The 21,625-nt window shown below is 40.5% G+C and overlaps 1 protein-coding gene and 1 long non-coding RNA gene across 3 annotated transcripts in view; one reads left to right on the top strand and one right to left on the bottom strand.

Moving 5' to 3' along the window:
• PFKM (phosphofructokinase, muscle) overlaps positions 1-21,625 on the top strand; it is a 101,296-nt gene that overhangs the window by 62,907 nt on the left and 16,764 nt on the right. For both annotated transcript variants that reach the window (XM_056562714.1, XM_056562715.1), the window contains exons 6-15: positions 11,151-11,340; positions 11,764-11,929; positions 12,731-12,775; positions 13,059-13,167; positions 13,340-13,435; positions 14,270-14,362; positions 14,817-14,942; positions 15,370-15,434; positions 16,320-16,383; positions 16,595-16,741. In XM_056562714.1, the coding sequence (XP_056418689.1) occupies positions 11,151-11,340; positions 11,764-11,929; positions 12,731-12,775; positions 13,059-13,167; positions 13,340-13,435; positions 14,270-14,362; positions 14,817-14,942; positions 15,370-15,434; positions 16,320-16,383; positions 16,595-16,741 (1,101 nt within the window). The remainder of the gene's footprint in view (positions 1-11,150; positions 11,341-11,763; positions 11,930-12,730; positions 12,776-13,058; positions 13,168-13,339; positions 13,436-14,269; positions 14,363-14,816; positions 14,943-15,369; positions 15,435-16,319; positions 16,384-16,594; positions 16,742-21,625) is intronic.
• LOC130358852 (uncharacterized) overlaps positions 11,860-21,625 on the bottom strand; it is a 61,036-nt gene continuing 51,270 nt past the window's right edge. The window contains exon 3 of the long non-coding RNA XR_008889665.1: positions 11,860-11,968. This is a non-coding gene — a long non-coding RNA (uncharacterized LOC130358852). The remainder of the gene's footprint in view (positions 11,969-21,625) is intronic.

Here is a 21,625-nt window from a genome sequence, read left to right as displayed (position 1 = left end):
CTGGAGCAATAATAAAACAGGCGTATCACCCCTATACTTCAATGTGGAGAAAGCTCTAGACCGCAGGTACCAAGGATCCAATCCTGGTATGTAGATGTCCTTTGTTTTGCAGGATTTGAACTGAGAAAAAAAATTATCTGCAGCATTTTTTTCTCTGCTCAAGTCCCACTATTATGATGGATTCAGCGAACAGAGCTCCCTGAATGGAGCTTCAACACAAATGTGAACAAGGCCTTGTCCTAGGCTGGGTTCACATCACGTTTTAGGCAATACGGGACTGCATACGGCTGGGGGGAGCTAAAACCGGGTGTTCCCGTATCCTTGCCGTATGCGGCCCGTATGTAATGTATTTCAATGAGCCAACTCCAGTCAGGTAATTTTTGCCCCGTATGCGGTTTTCCCACCAAACCTAAAACTGTGGTATACCACAGTTTTAGGTCCTGTGGGAAAATCTGCATATGGGGCAAAAATTACCTGACTGGAGTCAGCATTTCACTCCAGTCGGCTCATTGAAATAAATTACATATGGGCCACATACGGCAGGGATACGGGAGCACCCGGTTTTAGCGCCTCCCAGGCGTTGCCTCGAACGTAATATATTTAAAATGTCTCCAAAAATATTTTGCTAATAGGTCTCCTGTCAGCAGGAACAAAATGAATCTTGCTGATGCCATCACAAACAAGTATAACAAATACTAGCTAATCATTATTCTCTAGTAACCCTTGTAGGGAACAGCTCACATGGTGGGGTCGGCAATGACAGTATTCACAAAGGAAGCAAGTTTCAAATGTCCAAGAGGATGTTTATTTATATGATTTTAGGCACAAAGCACAGTGCAAACAAAACAACAAAATCTAAGCCTATCCGGCTCTAACTAAACATCAGGATACTTAATTATCCTACTGTGGGTCGAATGTCTGGCCCCGAGCAAACTCAAAAAATGTCCATAGAGGAAGGTTCAGACCTGGTAGGTTGGAGCTGCAGTTCTGACTATGGCTGCTTCTCATCTCAGTCTCTCTAGCACTCAAACCTGAACAGCCCTTTTACTATCGGGCTTCCTCCCTAGCAATCTGCACAGGAAGCCTCACCTGAGAACAACTTGGATTAGGGAAACCCATTAGTGGACTAGGGGTGTGGACTGGAGCATCCTGACATATCAGGACTTTTGGAGGCCATGTTTCTTAAGGGTACCGCCTCCGGGTACCAGGTAGCATAATGCAATACCACCAATATGTATTAGTGTCCCCTAGCAGAATTGACAATGGGCCCCACCAGATTCATGGCAAGTCTCTCAAAGGGTACTTCATTAATGGGAAGTGGCCCAAGCGGCTACAGAAGTGTGGTGTTGGGGCACTTAATTGGCATGTGCAGCATGACTCACAGTACCTTTTCACTTATTCATACACCCCAGGCAAAAAAAGAACTTTGGAGGACCTTCTCTTGTGTTTTGTTAGTCCCCCAAATGCCCCCCAAACACATGGTTATGAGCTATGTCCAGCACCATGCAGCATTGTGCTTTAGGCACCAGAAACTGTTCCACAATTTCATTGTTAACTTTGGTGATCCGATACACAAGATCTCCATTCATGGCAAAATGTGGAAATTTCTGGTTAGCTTCTGGTTCCTGTGGTACACCATTTACTACCATGACATTTGCCCGTGCAGTTCCCAGAGTGGGGTCTCTCAATTTCTTGGTTCCCAAAGTTACCACAAGACACTTCTAGATCTAAGACCTGTTGGCCAGGTAAGGAAGTTTCATCTTCTTCCCCAGCTAACACCTGCAAAGGAAAAAGGTCATCAATACACATTTCAGGTGGATCCACATTTCCATTTTGCCCCTCATTGTTACCATGGTTTTCAATGGTTGTCTCACATGACCGATTATTAACGGGGGCGAGGTACAGATTCTGCCAGAGTTTCTTCCCCAGCTGTAGAAGTACCACCCCTTTTCCACAACTCCCAGAACAATGGAAAATCACGGCCTAATATAACCGCATACGTCATTTTACAACCCCAAACTTCGTAGTTCACATTTCCAGATGGAGTCACCAACTTAACAGAGGCCACAGGGTAGGCTACAATATCTCCTTGGATGCATAGCACTCTTATTTTTTTGGTTCGGCACAAAGTCCCTAGCCACAAGGCTTGCCCGAACCAAAGATACCAGGCTACCAGAGTCCAAACGGGCCTTCACGGAGCAGTCTTGTACCTTTACCATACATACATACATGTGGCTCAGTCTCTGACCCTGGAAAGGCTGCACAAGCAGGTTCTGCAAATAGCGACTGTCGTTCGCTAGCGTCACACACCATGGGCTCTTGGGAAAGAGGGCAATAGGTGGCTATGTGTCCCCACTCATGACACCTCCAACACTGGGGGTTCCCTGGCCTCTTTAGCATGGGGTCCTTTCTAGGACTGGGAAGCCCCTGCGGTTCAGGATCAGTCTTTTGTCCTTGCCCAAACTCTAGAGCCCTGCTCTCTTTCACACACCTCCAGCTGGAACTCTTTTACCCACAGATGTCACGGGTTTGATGATTCTGGAAGGTGTTGGTGCTGCAAGGACATCACAGAGGTAGTCCTCACCTCAGTCGCTATGAGCCTTTCCACTATGTTGACGAGCTGCTCAGCAGTCTAGGGGTCTCCTTGAGCAACCCACTGTTGTAGCTCTGCCGGGAGGGTCCTGAAGTAATGGTCCACTACGATCTTTTCCACGATCTGGGCAGGTTTAGAGAATTCTGGTTACAGACACTTTTGTACTAGATGAATAAGATCATACATCTGTGACTGGGCGGGTTTTGTCCTTAGCGTAGCTCCAACTGTGGACTCTCCTGGCACGAACATCTGGCGTAACACCAAGGCGAGCAAGGATCTCCATTTTTAGTTTAGCATAGTCCCGAACATCCTGCTCCCTGAGGTCATAATAGGCCTTTTGCGGTTCACCTGTCAGAAAGGACGCAATCACTTCTGCCCACTCTGCAACTGGCAGTCTCTCTCTCTCTCTCTCTCTGCCACTCTCTCAAATACGGTGAGGTAGTCTCTCTGAGCGCAGCAATCTGCTCCATTAACAATCGGTTTGTTTCCTGTTGTTGTGCCATGGTCTGCTGTTGTGCTTGTTGCTGGGCTTGAAAAAGCTTCTGCATGAAACTTCTGTTGCTGTTCCAAAGACTGCTCATGTCTCATGTTAGCCTGTATCAGCTGCTTTATCACCTCTTCCATTGTGCTGGATGGGCCTTGCAATGCAGCAGCAGCTTTCACCCAGGACATTTGCTTCTGGCCCTTTAAATGTCCACAAAATTCAAATGCAGCGTTTTGTTATGCCGTTGCCCCTAGCAACAGGTTGCCCGCATCCTCCACCAATTGTAGGGAACAGCTCACACGGTGGGGTTGGCAATGACAGTATTCACACAGGCAGCCGGTTTCAAACGTCCAAGTGGATGTTTATTTATTTAAATGATTTTAGGCACAAAGCACAGTGCATACAAAACAACAAAACCTTAGCCTGTCCGGCTCTAACTAAATATCAGGATACCTCACTATCCTACTGTGGGCCTCATGTCTGGCCCTGAGCAAACTCACAAAATGTCCATAGAGGAAGGTTCAGACCTGGTAGGTTGGAGCTGCAGTTCTGGCTGTGGCTCCTTCTCATCTGTCTCTCCAGCACTCAAACCCGAACAGCCCTTTACTATCGGGCTTCCACCCTAGCAATCTGCACAGGAAGCCTCACCTGAGAACACCTTGGATTAGGGAAACCCGTAGTGGACTAGGGGTGTGGACTGGAGCACTCCCACTTCCAACCGGTCTTCCAGTCCAGGAAATCCAGCCCATGTAACATTAACAAAAGAGGCCTAGCAGACTAGCTCTGCTAAAGCAGCATATAACCTTCTGGATTTACGTTATCGTGCCTGGTTGAGGAAACCAGATGAAATATACACCCCATCCACTACTTTCCCATACACTTTACCACACCCTTTACATGCCAAAATTGTTCAGGATATCACAACCATCCATCAGAGCTAAACTACGGTTCTGGTGACATGCACATGTCTTTTGAATAAGGGTGCAGGATTTAGACAATACCAATAAACAAGACCATTTAGAGGAGAGAAGCCCCTTCTCTCTCAGTTGTACAATAAACATTAAAGAAAATGGACACCTTTGCACTGATTTTTTTAGATGGGGGGGGGGGGGAGAGAAACCTTTTGAGGGCAGCTCAAAGGGGCTGGAAAAAAACAGAAGAGAGCAAAAAAGTCAGTTTATAATGGAGAATAAAATAGGCAAAGAGAGAAAATGGAACTCATACAGCACATTGTAGAGGCTGTAGAAGCTGAAGTAAGCAGAATTTCAGAATTTGGAATTAAGACGTACAGAGAAATCATTTTTCATCATTAAAGTACAAAGCAAGAATAAAAAAATGTTTTAGATCAGTGATCATAGACTTTAAGATATTCAGATAGTTCTATCATCATATCAATTTTTACTAGCTGTTGACAGTCCTGATCTTTCTAGTCTGTCTTTTTGGCAGCTTTAATAAGACCAAGACTATTCTCAAGTAAAAAGCAAATACAGTCAAATATAGGAGAGTGGTTTGTGTACTTGGTGTTACTTGTCACTTCCAGTGGTTCCTAATCATATCTACTATACACACTTATATGTATAATTAGAAATGTATTGTCCTTTCATATGGTAATGAGTAAACTGTAATTTATTTAATCTGTACAGTTGAGTATAATATATCTATCAAGGATTCAGCTTGTGAAAATGAATTGTAAAATAATTAATAGGGACTTTCTCTATCATTTGTTGGCCAAATAGCTGCTTTGTGAAATGTGGGTTTGTAAATACGTCACTTTTACCCATGTCATGTCCATAGATCACAACTGTTTCCATTCACAATTGCTGACCGTGTGGTCCTGTCCTATATCATATGAGCATCTTACCAGGCAACTAGGAAATGACAGTGAGCATTATTGGCATAGCCCAGTGATGACTCCATAGCTGACATCATGATACAATGAAGAAGCCATGTGGGTTACAACTTCATTGACCTTCCATACAATATATATTACAAATACATTTTGTTTCCTTTTTTATCAATATAGTTAATTCTTACTTCTCTATAAATTTAAGACGAGGACCTCTCCTTTCCTAGAAATCTTTAAATAACTTTCACAGTTGTTTGTGAGATATTTGCCCTATTAAAGAAGGGGCATTGTGACAACTTGACATTTCTTTAGTTTTAGCCTTTTGCCAGGATAGGATACCTAAGTCTGTACATCTTCTGTAGCCAAAATTACAGTCAATGTCAAAGACAAAAATAACTTGCCATTTTGGTGCCAGAAGAGGTCAAAGCTCTAAGTGGAGTCTAGTTTCAAATGCCACTCGTAAATAGATGCGATACCTTTGACCTTTGCAATTAACACGGTCAGTGTGTATGGTTTTAGAAAGACAGAATCACACAACCGGAGATACAGAACTCATATGATAAAGCATAAAGGTCCACTGGTTGTGTAAATGCAACCTAAATGTAAAATTCTGTATTTGCAGAGAGGGGCTAAGTGTATTTTCACTGCAGATGTCCTTTAAAGCATACCTGTAAGATCCAACAGAGAAAATGGAATATGTTACTCAGTACCTAATCCTGACCATGTATATAATTTTTATGCCTCTATCACCTATATTTATTATAAAATCCCTCTGGTCATTAGCTCAGTGTTAAAAATCCTCTATGCGGAAGTAGGCATGTCCCTCCCTTGTGATGATGGGAGGCGATTGGGGTGTCTGCTCATGTAGCCTTGTCTATGAGACATCTCTAGTCCATGACTTATTGCCAAGCCTGATGTGCTGCAGGACTGGTTAGTGTCCCAGTAAATATGGGGACACCCTACTGGTGAGATTTTCAGGAGCCGTTTTCTTTTTAAGTATGTAAAATTTTTTAAATAACAAGACCTTACAAAAGGTCTTTGAAGGGTTATTCCGGCCATAGATATCTTATCCCCTATCCAAAGGATTGGGGATAAGATGTCTGATGGTGGGGGGCCCGCCGCTGAGACCCCTGTGATCTCCGTGCAGCACCCGGCATTTTGTGCTGGGCTGCTGCTCCAATCTTGGAAACCTCTAAATTTCCGGGATTGAACACGTGACGTCACTCCACACCCCTTCAATTCATGTCTATGGGAGGGGCGTGACGGGTGCTGCACAGATATTGGGGGTCCCAGCGGCGGGCCCCCCACAATCAGACATCTTATCCCCTATCCTTTGAATAGGGGATACGATGTCTTTAATTTTCATCAGTAACAACATATATAAAGTTTTTGGATCTGACAGTGCCCATTTAAGGATTATTCATCATAGATACATTGTGGTGTAGCCCATGATTATAACTAGTACAAGAATCAGCATATTCTCTTTTTTTTAATGCCTCTAGTGTGAATACTATAGCATTACTGTCACTCTTTATTTGACATCGGCCATAGATGTAGCTCAGTTTACAAAGAACTCTTTATTGTAAGGGTATTTTCCTCTCAGACATTACGGTTGATTCCAGTGTGATTCTGCTACACCATTTGCAATACAGAATTTCATCAGCAGTAGTTCTGTTGTGTATGCCGGGCACTTATTTCACACAGAATTCGAGCTTGGAAATAATGGGCTATTCTATGCGGATTCCTGTGGAATTCAGATCAGTGTTGAAGATTCTGCAACAGAACTTCCATAATGTTCACTGAAATCACTAGGGTTCCACTGCAAGCAGATTCCACTTGGAATCAATATCTGCAAGATTCATAGGCTCAGTCTATAGAAAATAAATAATAGGGGTGATAAGGAAAAACAAGTGCACCAAAAATCTGACTTTAAATTTGCATCAAAAACTGGCTTTTATGACATTATTTAATATGATTTTGACACCTTTGGGCCTTGTTAACAAAAAGGGCAACAAAGACAGAGTGATACCGATACCGGGGACGCAGCACAACAGAGATTGTGCACTTCATGGAAACTGAAATGAACGGAAGTGAAGTCACAGAGAATTGTTATAGAATACTAGAGTTTGCAGAAGTGATAAATACAGCTCTATCCCACAGAGACAATGGAGTTACAAGGGAGCATCTAAGATAAGGTGCCTATATACATAACAGCAAAGTCAGCCAAATGCACTGATTCCAGCATGACTGCCTGCCAACTCTTCCTAGAAAGAGGATGTCGAGAATAAGAATGATCAGACATAATGAATCTCACCATCAAATCCTTTTGTTCTCCAGGAAGAAAAGTCATGACCTAAGGTATCTGGCAGTGGCTTAAAAGTGTACATTTCTCATTACACATTACATTTGAATTATTTTCCATATACAGAGGCAAATATTATTGTGTACACAGCCAACAAGAATTTCTCTCTCATACCAGGTATTATATGCCAGGCTTTTCAACAGAGAGATGAGCTGAGCAGGATTTATTTACCCTAGAAAACCTACATAAGTTCAGACCACCAATGCAAATGCAAATACATGAAACAACAAGATAAAGAGGGGTAACACCACCTCAATAAACAACCTACAAAATACCCCTCAATACAAAATAATATACAGACACAAAGTGTAGAAAAATCATAACTCAATTTTATTGGGTATATAATACATGAACAGCAAGAACCCCCCCCCCCCCCCCCCCCCCCCCCCCTAAAAAACACACACACATTGGACAAAATTAAAAAAACAAGCGGTGGGGGAACACCATACAGAGGTAACAAACTCTAATCCTGTATGAGTAACATTGTAATATAGAGACAGACCAAGCCTAATACTGATAGATACAATAGGGGTGTATTGCATAAAAGTGCAAACAGTGCATGCAATTTCTATATGGTGCAATGAGTGTTGAGGTGGGGAACACCGGAGCAGACCAGCCATATACATTTTGGTTTGTATAGTGTCTATTGTCCTCGTGCACTGTAATGATTATGTGTGAGCGGTTTAGGATATATAACCCATATAGGACTCCTTCTTATTGTAGTAATGGCACATGCACTTTGTGTATGGTGCACATTATCTGGTATATGCTGTGACCATACTGTTTACATTGTACCTCATTGCTCCATATAGACATTGCATGCACTGTTTGCACTTTTATGCAATACACCCTTATTGTATCAGTATTAGGCTTGGTCTGTCTCTATATTACAATGTTACTCATACAGGATTAGAGTTTGTTACCTCTGTATGGTGTTCCCCCACTGCTTGTTTTTTAATTTTGTCCAGTGTGTGTGTGTGTTTTTTAGGGGGGGGGGTTCTTGCTGTTCATGTATTATGTACCCAATAAAAATGAGTTATGATTTTTCTACACTTTGTGTCTGTATATTATTTTGTATTGAGGGGTATTTTGTAGGTTTATTTACCCTAGGTCTGCAAATTTAACTTTATTTAGGGACAAAATGGCATTGCAAGTATACAACACCTCCTGAATGGGAAATATCCTTCAAGGGTTATTCCCAACTGAGATGTCCACAGAATATGCCATAAATATGATATATGCAGATCCCACCTCTAGAACTTGTCCTTATTTTGAGATTTAGGGTATCCCTGATGCGATCCAGCTTATGGTTGCCATAGTTGATTGGAGAGCCAAAAACAGCTGAATATACTGTTTTATTCAGAGTATGCAATGCCCGTAGACAGCGTAGCTGTTTCCATAATCCAAAGTTATAGAAACCGCATCGCTTGTGGTACCACGCTGTTAACGTATTACCAACAGAAGTTACGCAAATTGTAAATCACACAGATAAGACAGGGCTGGGAGCTTAAATCTTAAGATAGTTGTGGATCCTTGAGGTGGGACACACATTTATCATACACTTATGGCATATAAGAACTAAATCAGCCTTATATATAAAACATGATGGTAATCGAGTCTTCCACTTTGTAAAACGTTTGGATAAGTAGAATGATCTTTGGTCCTCTTGGGTATATGTAGTCAAGCTGCAGTTACCACGACTAAAAACCTAAGAGGGGCAAATCTAGGTTTCAAAATGACCTAATGTGATGTTATGGCCAGCTACAACAACACCACTTGCGTGTCATGTCATCTTGGTACATTATTGGATCTTACTTATATTGGACTAATTATTTACAAGGATTCCATCGTAACCATTAAGACAGTAATATAAGCACTCACCAGAGGCGGACTGACCAGTGTCTGCCGCCTGTCATATAAAATCTAAAAACTTTTTTTTTTTTTTTTTTTAAATAGCCGGGCCCGGCACGGAGAAAGGGCCCGCCGTGGCTGCTAGGTCTGTGTGGCTCCAGGAGCCAGGCCCAGAGCTGTTACCATTATTCTGCTCCCAGACAGCCACTGTAGCGGTGGCCCTTTAAGAGGAGAACCGCAGTGGCTGCCTGGGAGAGGCGCTTAGGTCACGCCCCACAGTGACGTGAACCTCACGTCTAAGCGCGGCAGCGCCGGAGTTTACTTCTGCCGCCACTGAAGGACAGTCCGCCCCCCTGCTTGTCCTCAGTGTACAGAGGCCTGCTTGTCCTCAGTGTACAGGGCCCTGCTGAAGTAGTGCCCTGATCTCTTTGCCGGCTTTTTTCATTGGACATCTGCATGGACCCAAAAACAGGCCAGCCTGGCCAGGTGGGTGGCTTATGAATTGTATAGTTGTATGTATCTTCTACCTGCCTTTCACCGCTCCCTACATGATGGCACAGTCTGACTTATAAGTTATATGTGAAATAATATCTCTGACTGTGCCATCATGTAGGGGGTGGTGAAAGGCAGATGGAAGATGGAGTAGGCTTCCCAGCAGCACAGAGTATTTCTGACAGGAACTGTAGGGAGGCAGACAGTCTGCCTCACTACAGTTCCCTTCAGAAATACTCTGTGCTGCTGTGCTACTTCAATAAATCTCAGAGGCCTCAGCCTCACCCAAGCAGGGGGCAAAAAAGGTAAAGCGTGTGGCTTATGACTGGACTAGTTGCTATTTTCTACATGCCTCACTGCTCACTATATGATGGCACAGTCAGAGAGATGAATTATATATCTGACTTTGCCATCATGTAGTGAGCGATAAAAGGCAGGTACGCCGGTGGAATTATTATTTTTATTTTTTTTTATCAATTGATGCCAGAAAGTTAAAGATTTGTAAATGACTTCTATTAAAAAATCTTAATCCTTCCAGTACTAATTATGGGCTGAATACTACAGAGGAAATTCTTTTCTTTTTGGATTTCTTTTCGGTCACGACCACAGTGCTCTCCTCTGACACCTCTGTCCATTTTAGGAACTGTCCAGAGCAGGAGATATTCCCCATAACAAACATATGCTGCTCTGGACATTTCATAAAATGGACAGAGGTGTCAGCAGAGAACACTGTGGTTGTGACAAGAAAGAAATCCAAATAGAAAAGAATTTCCTCAGAAGTATACAGCTGCTAATAAGTACTGGAAGGATTAGAAGGATCTGGCACCAGTTGATTTAAAAAAAATAAAATAAAGTTTTCCACCGGAGTACCCCTTTTAAGGTGAGTGGAGGCTGGAGCCAAGTTGGACTGGGTATCACAGACAGAGATCCAAAGTTGGCATAAAAAGGAGGAGGATAGTTCAGTGTTTTTAAGTGCTTGATGTAGTTAAGGTGATTGGCATTGTCATCCCTCAAATTACACCATACCATAGCCTCAAACACACTGCACCCCCCTATTCCTTTTTATGGCAAATATTCGTATACAAACTGGGCGGGAATAGGGACTGGGCAGAAGTGGGGCCAGGGGTGGAGTCTTGCTGGGGGCCCTTGCTTTATTTGGGCGGGGGCCCTGAGTGGTGTCAGTCTGCCCCTGGCACTCGATGATGCCTGACTTGCTAGGTTGGTTATGATCGTCCTCTTCTTTCTGAATTACCAAGGGACCAAGAAGCCAAATGTATTTGTAATGCTTTCATTATTCCATTCATGATCAACATTTGCGGAGATTTATTAAAACCTGTCCAGAGGAAAAGTTGCTGAGTTGCTCATAGCAACCAATCAGATCGCTTCTTTCATTTTTCACAGGCCTTTTCCAAAAGGAAAGAAGCCATCTGATTGGTTGCTATGGGCAACTCGGCAACTTTTCCTCTGGACAGGTTTTGATAAATCTCCCCCATAGTATTTATATCTTTTTATTTTTTTATAGGGTGGTACAGTAATAGGAAGTGCTCGGTGTCAAGATTTCAGAGGTCGAGATGGCCGCCTTAAAGCAGCATTTAACCTAATTAAAAACGGAATTACTAACCTTTGTGTCATTGGTGGAGATGGCAGCTTGACCGGAGCAGATACTTTCAGAGCCGAGTGGAGCGGTCTGCTTGCTGACCTAGTTAAAGCAGGTAAATTGCTATTATCACCTAGATAATGATATATTAGTTAAAAGCAGACAATGATAGTTTTGTCTTACTTAAATATTTTTCATGTTGATATGTTTTGTTTTTTTCATGCATATGGGGACAGCCATCTTACCTGAGCTGCCTTTCATTACTTTCCCACACAACCTCTGACCATTTACTGGTCCATAATTTGATGTTTATAGCTGGTTGTCTTGGATTCTGACCTGTAATTCACATTCACATGCTCAGTCACAGCACTAGGAGTTATAGGAGGGTGAGCTGTTTGTCTTTGCAGAAGAGAGGAACTAGGAACTAATGTGACAGGCTCAGCAGTGAGGAGCACAATATAATGTGCACAAGATAATGGAGACATGGGCCTCATGCATTTCTTTATTTATTTTTATTTATACATATTTTTGTCTTTAGGGAAAATTTCTTCTGATGAAGCCAAAAATTCAAGTTTCCTAAATATTGTTGGACTGGTGGGTTCCATCGATAATGACTTCTGTGGAACAGATATGACAATTGGGACTGATTCTGCTCTACACAGAATCATGGAGATAGTGGATGCCATTACTACAACAGCACAGAGGTGAGACTGAAGATGAGGATGAGATTCTTTGAGCTTGTCCTAAATAAAAAAAAAATCATTATTGGTACCATATTGTTAAAGGGTAACTGCCATTTAGAAAAAAAACTTTTTCCTTATCACAGATACAAGTCAAAAAATTTAATCATTCGAGGTCTCCATCGATCAAAAGAATAAGCAGGGAGAAGCGCGCTACTCCAGCTGGCAGTGATCTCTGTCCAGCTTCACTGGACCACCCACTTAAAGTTCTGCGGGCCCATCCAGAACTGATATCACATCCAGAACGGAACTGATATCACTACCGCTCATTCTTCTGACCGATCAAAATCTTTGACTTGTCTTTGTGATATATCAAAAGTTTTTTTTTTTTTTTTTTTTTAAATGACCGGGACACTTTAATAATTTTAATAATTTTAGTCACCCAGTCAAAAAAATTAAGATTTGTTTGACATGATCTCCCTGAAGTAAACCTATGTTGTTTTTCATCTTGCAATCCATGGGATTTTAGATGTTCCACAATCCTATCCTTTAGTAGGGTTTCCATTAATTTCCCCACTATTGATGTCAGACTTACTGGCCTATAGTTGCTTGATTCCTCCCTACTACATATCTTGTGAATGGGCACAACATTTGCTAATTTCCAATAAATATATATACTAATGCTGTTGCACAATCCACTCCTCTGCTCTGTTTGCAACATGGTTAGCCTTCATTTTTAACACCAGCCATAGCTGTAGAAGTCAGCTGTAATCACAAGGAGGAAGGATTTTATTTATTTTTTACACAAATGTTTTTGTCTTGCAGTCACCAAAGGACCTTTGTCCTAGAAGTGATGGGCCGACACTGCGGGTAAGTCCTCGAACAGTTGTGTTATAATAGAATAATAATTTGCATTAGTTAATGGAAAATGAATTCAATAATTGGTCATAAAGATATAGAGATTTAATAATTAATCATATGGACATATATCATAATAAAATGAAAACCTCCTTTACCTCCATTTGTAAACATATGGGCTTTCTGGGTTAAAACTTTTATCTACCACAAGTCCTTTAGATATAAACACATTTTTTATTTTGTAACACTGTATAGGGATAACCCATTTACAGCTCTTTCATCTGACGTCTTCTAGCTACTTGGCCCTGGTAACTGCACTTGCATGTGGAGCCGACTGGGTTTTTATTCCAGAATCCCCACCGGAAGATAACTGGGAAGAACATCTTTGCAGAAGACTGAGTGAGGTACCTGAAATGCCTTTTTATATCAGTATTTTTGTAATAGGTTTCTGAACATAATAAACCATAAAACTGTATCTCTGGTTTCAAAATCATATGCTTCGTTTGAGAGTGTATTATAGCACCCTCTAACGGTCACTGTGTTTTTGTTATTTTTTATTTTTTTTTTTTATTTTAGACTAGATGCCGTGGATCAAGGCTGAATATTATAATTGTTGCTGAAGGAGCAATTGATGTAAATGGCAAACCTATCACATCAGAGGATGTTAAGAATGTAAGTACTGCTGTAATGCAATTAGTTATTAGTGGCTTGTGGTAGTAGAGTCAAAAGCATATCACTGGCAGGTAAAACCAGATAAGAGCTATAACATTTTTTCAGATTTTCAATAGAGTCATCCACCTTTAAAAGGGTATTACCATCTTAGACACATGGTATATCCTGTGGGAACCACAGCTATCTCCAGAACAAGGGTCACCAATTTCTGCTACGCCTGGTGAGGTGGCACTGGCTAATGGCTGTTACATCTAGGTGGAAAATGTGTGGAGAGGTGGCTGGGATTACAAAAACAACCAAGTTCAGTTTGATCTACCATTTCCACAACTCCCATAAAAGTAGAGGAAGTTACAGAAACATAGCACTATGACCTTGGCTCAATGCTCTATGTCTGAATACAGTAGCTAGAATACGCACAGAAATTCATTGTTGTCAAAGGAAACAGCACATATCCAGAATTTCTCTGGGCAGATATTCTGTAGTGTTAATGGGCCCCAAGGCTGTCTATGAAAAGCAGTATCCTCCAAAGTGACAGAACTTTCTAGTTATGTTTGACATTGATGAGTCAATATACATGTTTGATGTTTATTTTTGCATATTTTTTTTAATTATATTTTTCATATTTACATTACCATGATATCACAGCATATTTATTTATAAACAGTGAACTATACCAACAACTAGTTTATTAAAGAAGAACTTTGATACATCAGATTGCCTTTGCAGGGAAGATTCTAGGAATGGCTCTTTAACATCCTTAACAGTTGAGGTTATTGAAGTGACAGTAGTAATGCAGCAGTGTTCATGCATCTCTCATTTGTGTTTCATTGACAGCTAGTTGTAAAGCGGCTTGGCTATGACACGAGAGTCACTGTCCTTGGACATGTCCAGCGTGGTGGAACACCCTCAGCTTTTGATAGAATTTTGGTAAGAATTTATCTGGGGGTGGGGTAAAGGGATATGTACTAACTGGGATATTTACTTACAGGCTAGTAACAGCATGAGTAATGTCATTCCAGGCATAAGTTATTGTAATTAAGAAAGAAGTAGTAGCCCAACACCAGGTTTTTTTGGTGACTTTTCAGTCATCTGTATTCTCCATTTTGCAGCTACTGTAGCGTAAACAATTTCTATTGTGCCTATTTATGTGTATAGTATTTATAGGAGTGGATACATTTGGCAATGATTTACTAAGAGTGGAGTATAGGTTTCTTTGTGGGTTTTAATTCACTACAATTTTTTTACGGGAACGCCCGGTTAGCCCCTCCCCCCCCCCCGCCCCCGCCGGGAGATATATAAAAATATCTTAGCCGTTGAGCGCAGTTATTTGATTATACTGAAGTGTTAGGCTCAATAATAATAGACTATATTTCTTATTTAGGGAAGTCGAATGGGTGTTGAAGCTGTCATGGCCTTGTTGGAGGGGACACCAGAAACACCAGCTTGTGTGGTCAGTCTGTCTGGGAATCAAGCAATCCGTCTGCCATTAATGGAATGTGTACAAGTGGTAAGATGCTGATATCTATATTAATGTTCTTAGGATATAAAAGTTTACTTAATCATAAATAAACCCCATGTGTAGTCTGATCAGGCAGCTGTTATTTACAGACAGTAGAAGGGGGAGAGCAAATGGAAGAGCGAATAACACATAACTGCAGGATCAGACTACACAGGGTTTGTTTATAGTTGGTTACCATGGAGACACATTGGTCTGTATAGGAGCTGTGTAAAATAAAAGCTAGAGTTTTTGTTGGTCAACTCTATTTGTAAAGCTACTTATTTTTTAATGCATTGAAGCAATACCATTATTGCAGTCCGTCATCATTCACAAATGTCCGAGCTAATAAATAAGAACAAGGTATAATCAAATCATGCGATTCCTCTTTGCAAAGACATTTTATGGTAGTAATATCGGATTGTTTTGTTCTTATTAGACCAAGGACGTGACACAAGCTATGAATGAGAAGAGATTTAATGAAGCCATAAAACTTAGAGGAAGGTGAGCATTAGTGAATCATTCATACAGTCTGTTATCTTAAACTTTTAAATTTCGGTATTGTTCTTTTATTATAACTGTATGGCAAAAACTGTCTTAAAATGATTAATAAAATTTACACTTTATGGTTGATTTGTTGTAAAATGTAAATGATCTCCAACGTGTATTTTACTAATTTATCTTTTAGGGAGCGACTACACATTTACAATTGCAGATATTGAATACAATGTCAGGAACAGATCATGAATGGAGGATATGTATAAGGGTACGTTCACACATACAGGATCCTGCGCAGATTTGATGTGCAGGATTTGTAACTGCAGATTAGAAGCTGTGCTCAGTCATTTAGTTTACATTCAAATCTGCAGCAGAAAATCCTGCGCATCAAATCTGCGTCAGGTGTAAACATACCCTAAAGGAAAGACTGAGATTTCTTCTGTTTTCAAATCCAGTCCTGTCTTTGCATTCAATAATTGCAGTTAAAAACCTGATAGTGTGAACACAGCCTCAGGCTCCTTTTTTTTTATATATATATTTTGATTAAACAATTAGCAGCTATTCTTGTGTTAGGAGTCAAATAGACATCAGTATATGCAGAAATAAACAACTAAAAAAGCTGTAATAACTTCTGCCACCAGCATCTATTCTACTTGTTGATTGTTTGCACGTATCAGCAAAATATTTTTAAACACTACACATAGTAAAAACAAGCTTAAAAACAAGTGAAAACCAAAAAAAATGGTCATAACAAATAGGCAAGATATTGCCTTTACTGATCATATAAGCAGTATTAAACAAGTGTGTAGTTTCTCTTTAAGGAGATTAGTCGTATGCATATACAAACTATAAACTTCTACCTCGGTACATAATACAAACTTGCTTTTTCAGGAGTTTTGAAAACAACTGGAATGTCTATAGGACCCTGGCTCACATAAGACCACCATCTACTAAGGTCTGCACTCTTCTCAATGTGTTATTGTAACATTGATTTCGAACCTGCAGGATTATTATAAGGGTCTGATATGAGGGGGGTTTCCAATATTTTATAGTAACAATTGTTCTTAACCAAGTGCTGTTGCAACCTGTGGTGAGGGCACATTAACTCTGATGTAAATTCTGTCATATACTCTGAGGATCCATCACTTTTTCTTCACCGCTTGTAGAGTGGATATAACATGGCCGTGCTGAATGTTGGAGCCCCTGCAGCTGGCATGAATGCTGCCGTGAGATCCGCTGTCAGGATTGGCATTATCCAAGGGCACAGAATGTTTGCTGTCCATGACGGATTTGAGGGCCTTGCTAAAGGACAGGTACACCTTATGTTTATATAACATAAAACCATATTACACATGTCTTATAACAGAAACAGCGTTGTCTGGAGTAGCATTAGAAACAGAATTTTTCTCCTCCATTTGAGTGGGTTCACATATATCTAATGATCCAGCATTATTTCCCTTTGGCATATTAAAGTAAAGTTGAAAAACCTTGCATGCAGCTTTTTCAATCTGGCAAGATGACTGGTACCCAGGGCAGCATAAGCAGCATGGCCCTAGGTACACAGCGCCACTTAGATTCTATTCACATCTGCATATAACATTCTGTTTTGTTAACCTAACTATCATATTGTGCAGCAGGTCACAGTGCAGTTTTGCATATTACCGCCTGATGCCAGCTGAATACCTATAAAATAATAAAATTTAATATAGAATATATTTTTTTTAAAATCTCTATAAATAACATCAAATAATGACCATAGAAACATGAGGATCAGGTCTAAAATAAAAAGTCTTGAAAGTGGAGTCAGAAGACCAATTCACTGCCTTCATAATGTCAGAGAGAGCCTCCTGCTTGACAAACCATAGTGGACATGGCTCCTCTAGTGGAATGTGCACCAAAAACAAGACGTCAATTTCTGAAGGGGACATAATTTGTTTGACCCATCTCGCCAGGGTGGCAGGAGTAACCGGAAGATGAGGTTTACAGTAAGAGATCAATAATTGAGAAGAAGGGGATCGAAAAGATTGTCATCCGTTTATAGGATTTTACACAATGAACCACACAAAGTTTTTCCTGATGAGGAAAAGAAGGATAAAAGACTGAGTTAAGATTAGTTTTACTACGGCGAACTATAAAAAATGGAACTCCATGAGGAAGGAACTGTCTGCGGGATATATACAAAGCTTTGACGTCAGAAATTCTTTTAAAAGATATAAGTCATACAGTGGGGATCAAAAGTTTGGGCACCCTAGTTAAAAAATTGTATTAATGTGCATAAAGAAGCCAAGGAAAAATGGAAAAATCTCCAAAAGGCATCAAATTACAGATTAGACATTCTTATAATATGTCAACAAAAAATAGATTTTATTTCCATAATTTACACTTTCAAAACAACAGGTAACAAAAAAAAATGGCATCTGCAAAAGTTTGGGCACCCTGCAGAATTTATAGCATGCACTGCCCCCTTTGCAAAAGCTGAGACCTGCCAGTGTCATGGATTGTTATCAATCATCATCTGGGAAGACCAATCTCAAAGGTTTTAAATGCCCAGACTCATCTGACCTTGCCCCAACAATCAACACCATAGGTTCTTCTAAGCAGTTGACTAGAAATCTGAAACTGAAAATAATTGAGGCTCACAAAGCTGGAGAAGGCTATAAGAAGATAGCAAAACATTTTCAGATGTCAATATCCTCTGTTTGGAATGTAATTAAGAAATGGCAGTCATCAGGAACAGTGGAAGTTAAAGCAAGATCTGAAAGACCAAGAAAAATATCAGACAGAACAGCTCACAGGATTGTGAGAAAAACAATTAAAAACCCACGTTTGACTGCACACTCCCTGTAGAAAGATCTGGCAGACACTGGAGTTGTGGTACACTATTCCATTATAAAGAGATACTTGTACAAATATGGTCTTCATGGAAGAGTCGCAAGAATAAAACCTCTTCTACGTCCTCACCACAAAAATCAGCATTTGAACTTTGCAAATGAACATATAGACAAGCCTGATGCATTTTGGAAACAAGTTCTGTGGACCGATGAGGTTAAAATTTAACTTTTTGGCCGGAATGAGCAAAGGTACGTTTGGAGAAGAAGGGGAACAGAATTTAATGAAAAGAACCTCTGTCCAACTGTTAAGCATGGGTGTGGATCAATCATGCTTTGGGGTTGTATTGCAGCCAATAGCACAGGGAACATCTCACGAGTAGAAGGAAAAATGGATTCAATAAAATTTCTGCAAATTTTTGGATGCTAACTTGATGCCATCTGTGAAAAAGCTGAAGTTAAAGAGAGGATAACTTCCACAAATGGATAATGATCCTAAACACACCTCGAAATCCACAGGGGATTACATCAAGAGGCGTAAACTGAAGGTTTTGCCATGGCCTTCACAATCTCCTGACCTCAACATAATTGAAAATCTATGGATAGACCTTAAAAGAGCAGTGCGTGACAGACAGCCCAGAATTCTCAAAGAACTGGAAGACTTTTGTAAGGAAGAATGGGCAAAGATACCTCAAACAAGAATTGAAAGACTCTTGGCTGGCTACAAAAAGCATTTACAAGCTGTGATACTTGCCAAAGGGGGCAGTACAAGATATTAACTCTGCAGGGTGCCCAAACTTTTGCAGACGCCATTTTTTTGTTTTCTGTTATTCTGAAAGTGTAAATGATGGAAATAAAGTCTAACTTTTGTTGACATATTATAAGAATGTCTAATCTGTAATTTGATGCCTTTTTGGAGATTTTGTCCATCTTTCCTTGGCTTCTTTATGCACATTAATACAAATTTTTACCTGGGGTGCCCAAACTTTTGATCCCCACTGTAAAAGAATTGTAAGTTTAAAAGATAATAGTTTTAAGGAAAGAAAATCATTATCTTCCCAAGATAAAAATAAGTTGATAATATGATTAACTTCGCAGATAGATTGATATTTAGGTAAAGGGGGACGTCTAAACCGAATTCCTTTCAATCATTTACAAACTAGAGGATGTTTACCTAAAGGTAAAGATTGAATAAGGGAATGATGGAAGGAAATAGATCGATATACGTTAAAAATTTTGAACTTGAGTTATAGGTGCCCAAGAGATTTCTGTAGATGTTTGCGAAAGTTCTGAGGTCTGGATGACCCGAAACAAACCAAGCTACAAGGGTAAGAAGATTGGATACAATGAGAGGATGTTGATTCTCTGGAGGATCTAAAAGAAGTGATGGAGTGGATGGTAATATCCGAGGAAAGTCTGTTATCGTGCTCAAAATTTGTGGGAACCAAGGTTGAGTTGTCCAAAGTGGCGTGATCAAAACTACTGATGACTTCTGGTTTTGAGAAGGAGACTTCTCGGAATTAGGTTGAAAGGAAGAAACGTGTAAAAAAAGAACTTTAGGCCATAATTGAAGAAGAGCATTAACGCCTTCTGCTTCCAGATCTGGGCGCCAACTGAATAAACATGTAAGTTGGTGGTTTAGACGAGAGGTGAAGAGATCCACAAGAAGAGGACCCCAAAGAGAGTTGATTCGATGGAAGTTAAATGGATCCATTCTCTAGTCGCTGTAATCAACTAGATGATGGGAATACCAATATGCTATAGAATTGGATAAGCCTGGAAGGTATTCTGCTTTTAAAATTATGTTTTTGTCTAAGCAGAAATGCCAAAAATCCTTCGCTATATTGGCTAAGGTTTCTGATCTAGTGCCGCCTAAGCAATTCACATATTGTACTGCCGTAATATTGTCCAATCTCAAAAGACTTGGCTTTGTCTTTTACGAAACTCTTGAGGGCAAAAGAAACTGCCAAGAGTTCGAGACAGTTTGCGTGAAGAAGAGATTCTTCTGCGGACCATTTCCCTCCTGTTGAGAGGGATCCGCAACGTGCTCGCCATCCTAAAAGACTGGCATCGGATTCTATTATCAAATCCGGAGAAGAATTGAAAATCGTTTTTCCGTTCCAAGATTGAATGTGTTGGAGCCACCAAAGAAGTTCCTCTTTGGTATCGGGAGTTAGAGAAACTTTGTCTGAATAACCTAATCGGTTTTGAAGATGTCGAGCTTTAACACCTTTAGCACTGTAGTGAATTGGGGCTGAAAAGATGGCTTGAATGAAAGCCGAAAGTAAACTCACTATGCGAACTATTGAGCGAAGAGAGATCATGTGTTTGTTCAACAGAGAGCGGATTTCTCTTCTGATGGTCTTCAATTTCTTTAAAGGAAGACTCAGGGTTGACCGAGTGTTGATAAGGAAACCTAAGAATTCCATCACTCTTGTTGTTGAGGAAACCCAGATCGGATAGTAAGGATAGGGTCCATTGAGTGTGAAGGTAAATCAAGGATTGAGTCTGAGCCATAATGAGACTGTTGTCCAGGTAGATGATAAGACTGACACCTAGAGCTCTCAAAGAGGCTATTACAGGTTTGAGCAATTCTGTGAAGCACCATGGTGCTGAAGAAAGAACAAATGGTAGGCTTGTAAACTGCCATTTGTGACCTTCCTATAAAAATTGGAGGTATGGTTGGGATAGATGATGCATAGGCACCGTGAGATAGGCATCTTTTAGGTCTATCTTTGTTAAATAATCGTTCTCCAATGAAAGATCTCTCAAAAGATTAATACACTCCATCTTGAAATGTTGATATACTACAAAATTGTTGAGGGTTTTTAAATTTATTACTGGTCTGTAACCTCCATCTCTTTTCTGTACCAGAAAAAGGTTGCTCAGATAACCTTGAGATTGAGGAGGGACCTCTATAATTGCACCTTTTGGAATATAGATCTTTTTATTTCTTGATTGATAAGATGTTGATCCGTGATGAAAAAAATTATCGGATGAGGGATATGAGTCTGAACAGGTGGACATACAAACACTATTTCAAAGCCTAGTATTGTATTTAATACCCATGCATCTAATGTTATCATACGCCAAGTATGGAAAAAATGAGCTATCCTTCCGCCCCGAGGGGAATTTGAGGAAAAAGGTGTTAGAGGAGTACTTACCGGTAATAGGTCTTGATTTGGAGTAACCACGACGGCCTCTCGCTCTCAAAGACTCCCCTCTGTTGGGGAAGAATGGGGTGGGTTGGAAGGGGATTGTAGGAAGGGAATATCTTTCAGGGCGACATGGGACTGTCGGCTGGGAAACCGCCCCCTCCATTTCCCAGCGCTCCCAAAAACACGGGAGTGAAACATTTTTCATAATGAA

Source organism: Hyla sarda, chromosome 2 (assembly GCF_029499605.1).
Source record: "Hyla sarda isolate aHylSar1 chromosome 2, aHylSar1.hap1, whole genome shotgun sequence".
In the NCBI taxonomy this organism is placed as follows: domain Eukaryota; kingdom Metazoa; phylum Chordata; class Amphibia; order Anura; family Hylidae; genus Hyla; species Hyla sarda.
Note: the sequence above shows the minus strand (reverse complement) of the source record. Positions and strands in the feature narration are given on the sequence as shown.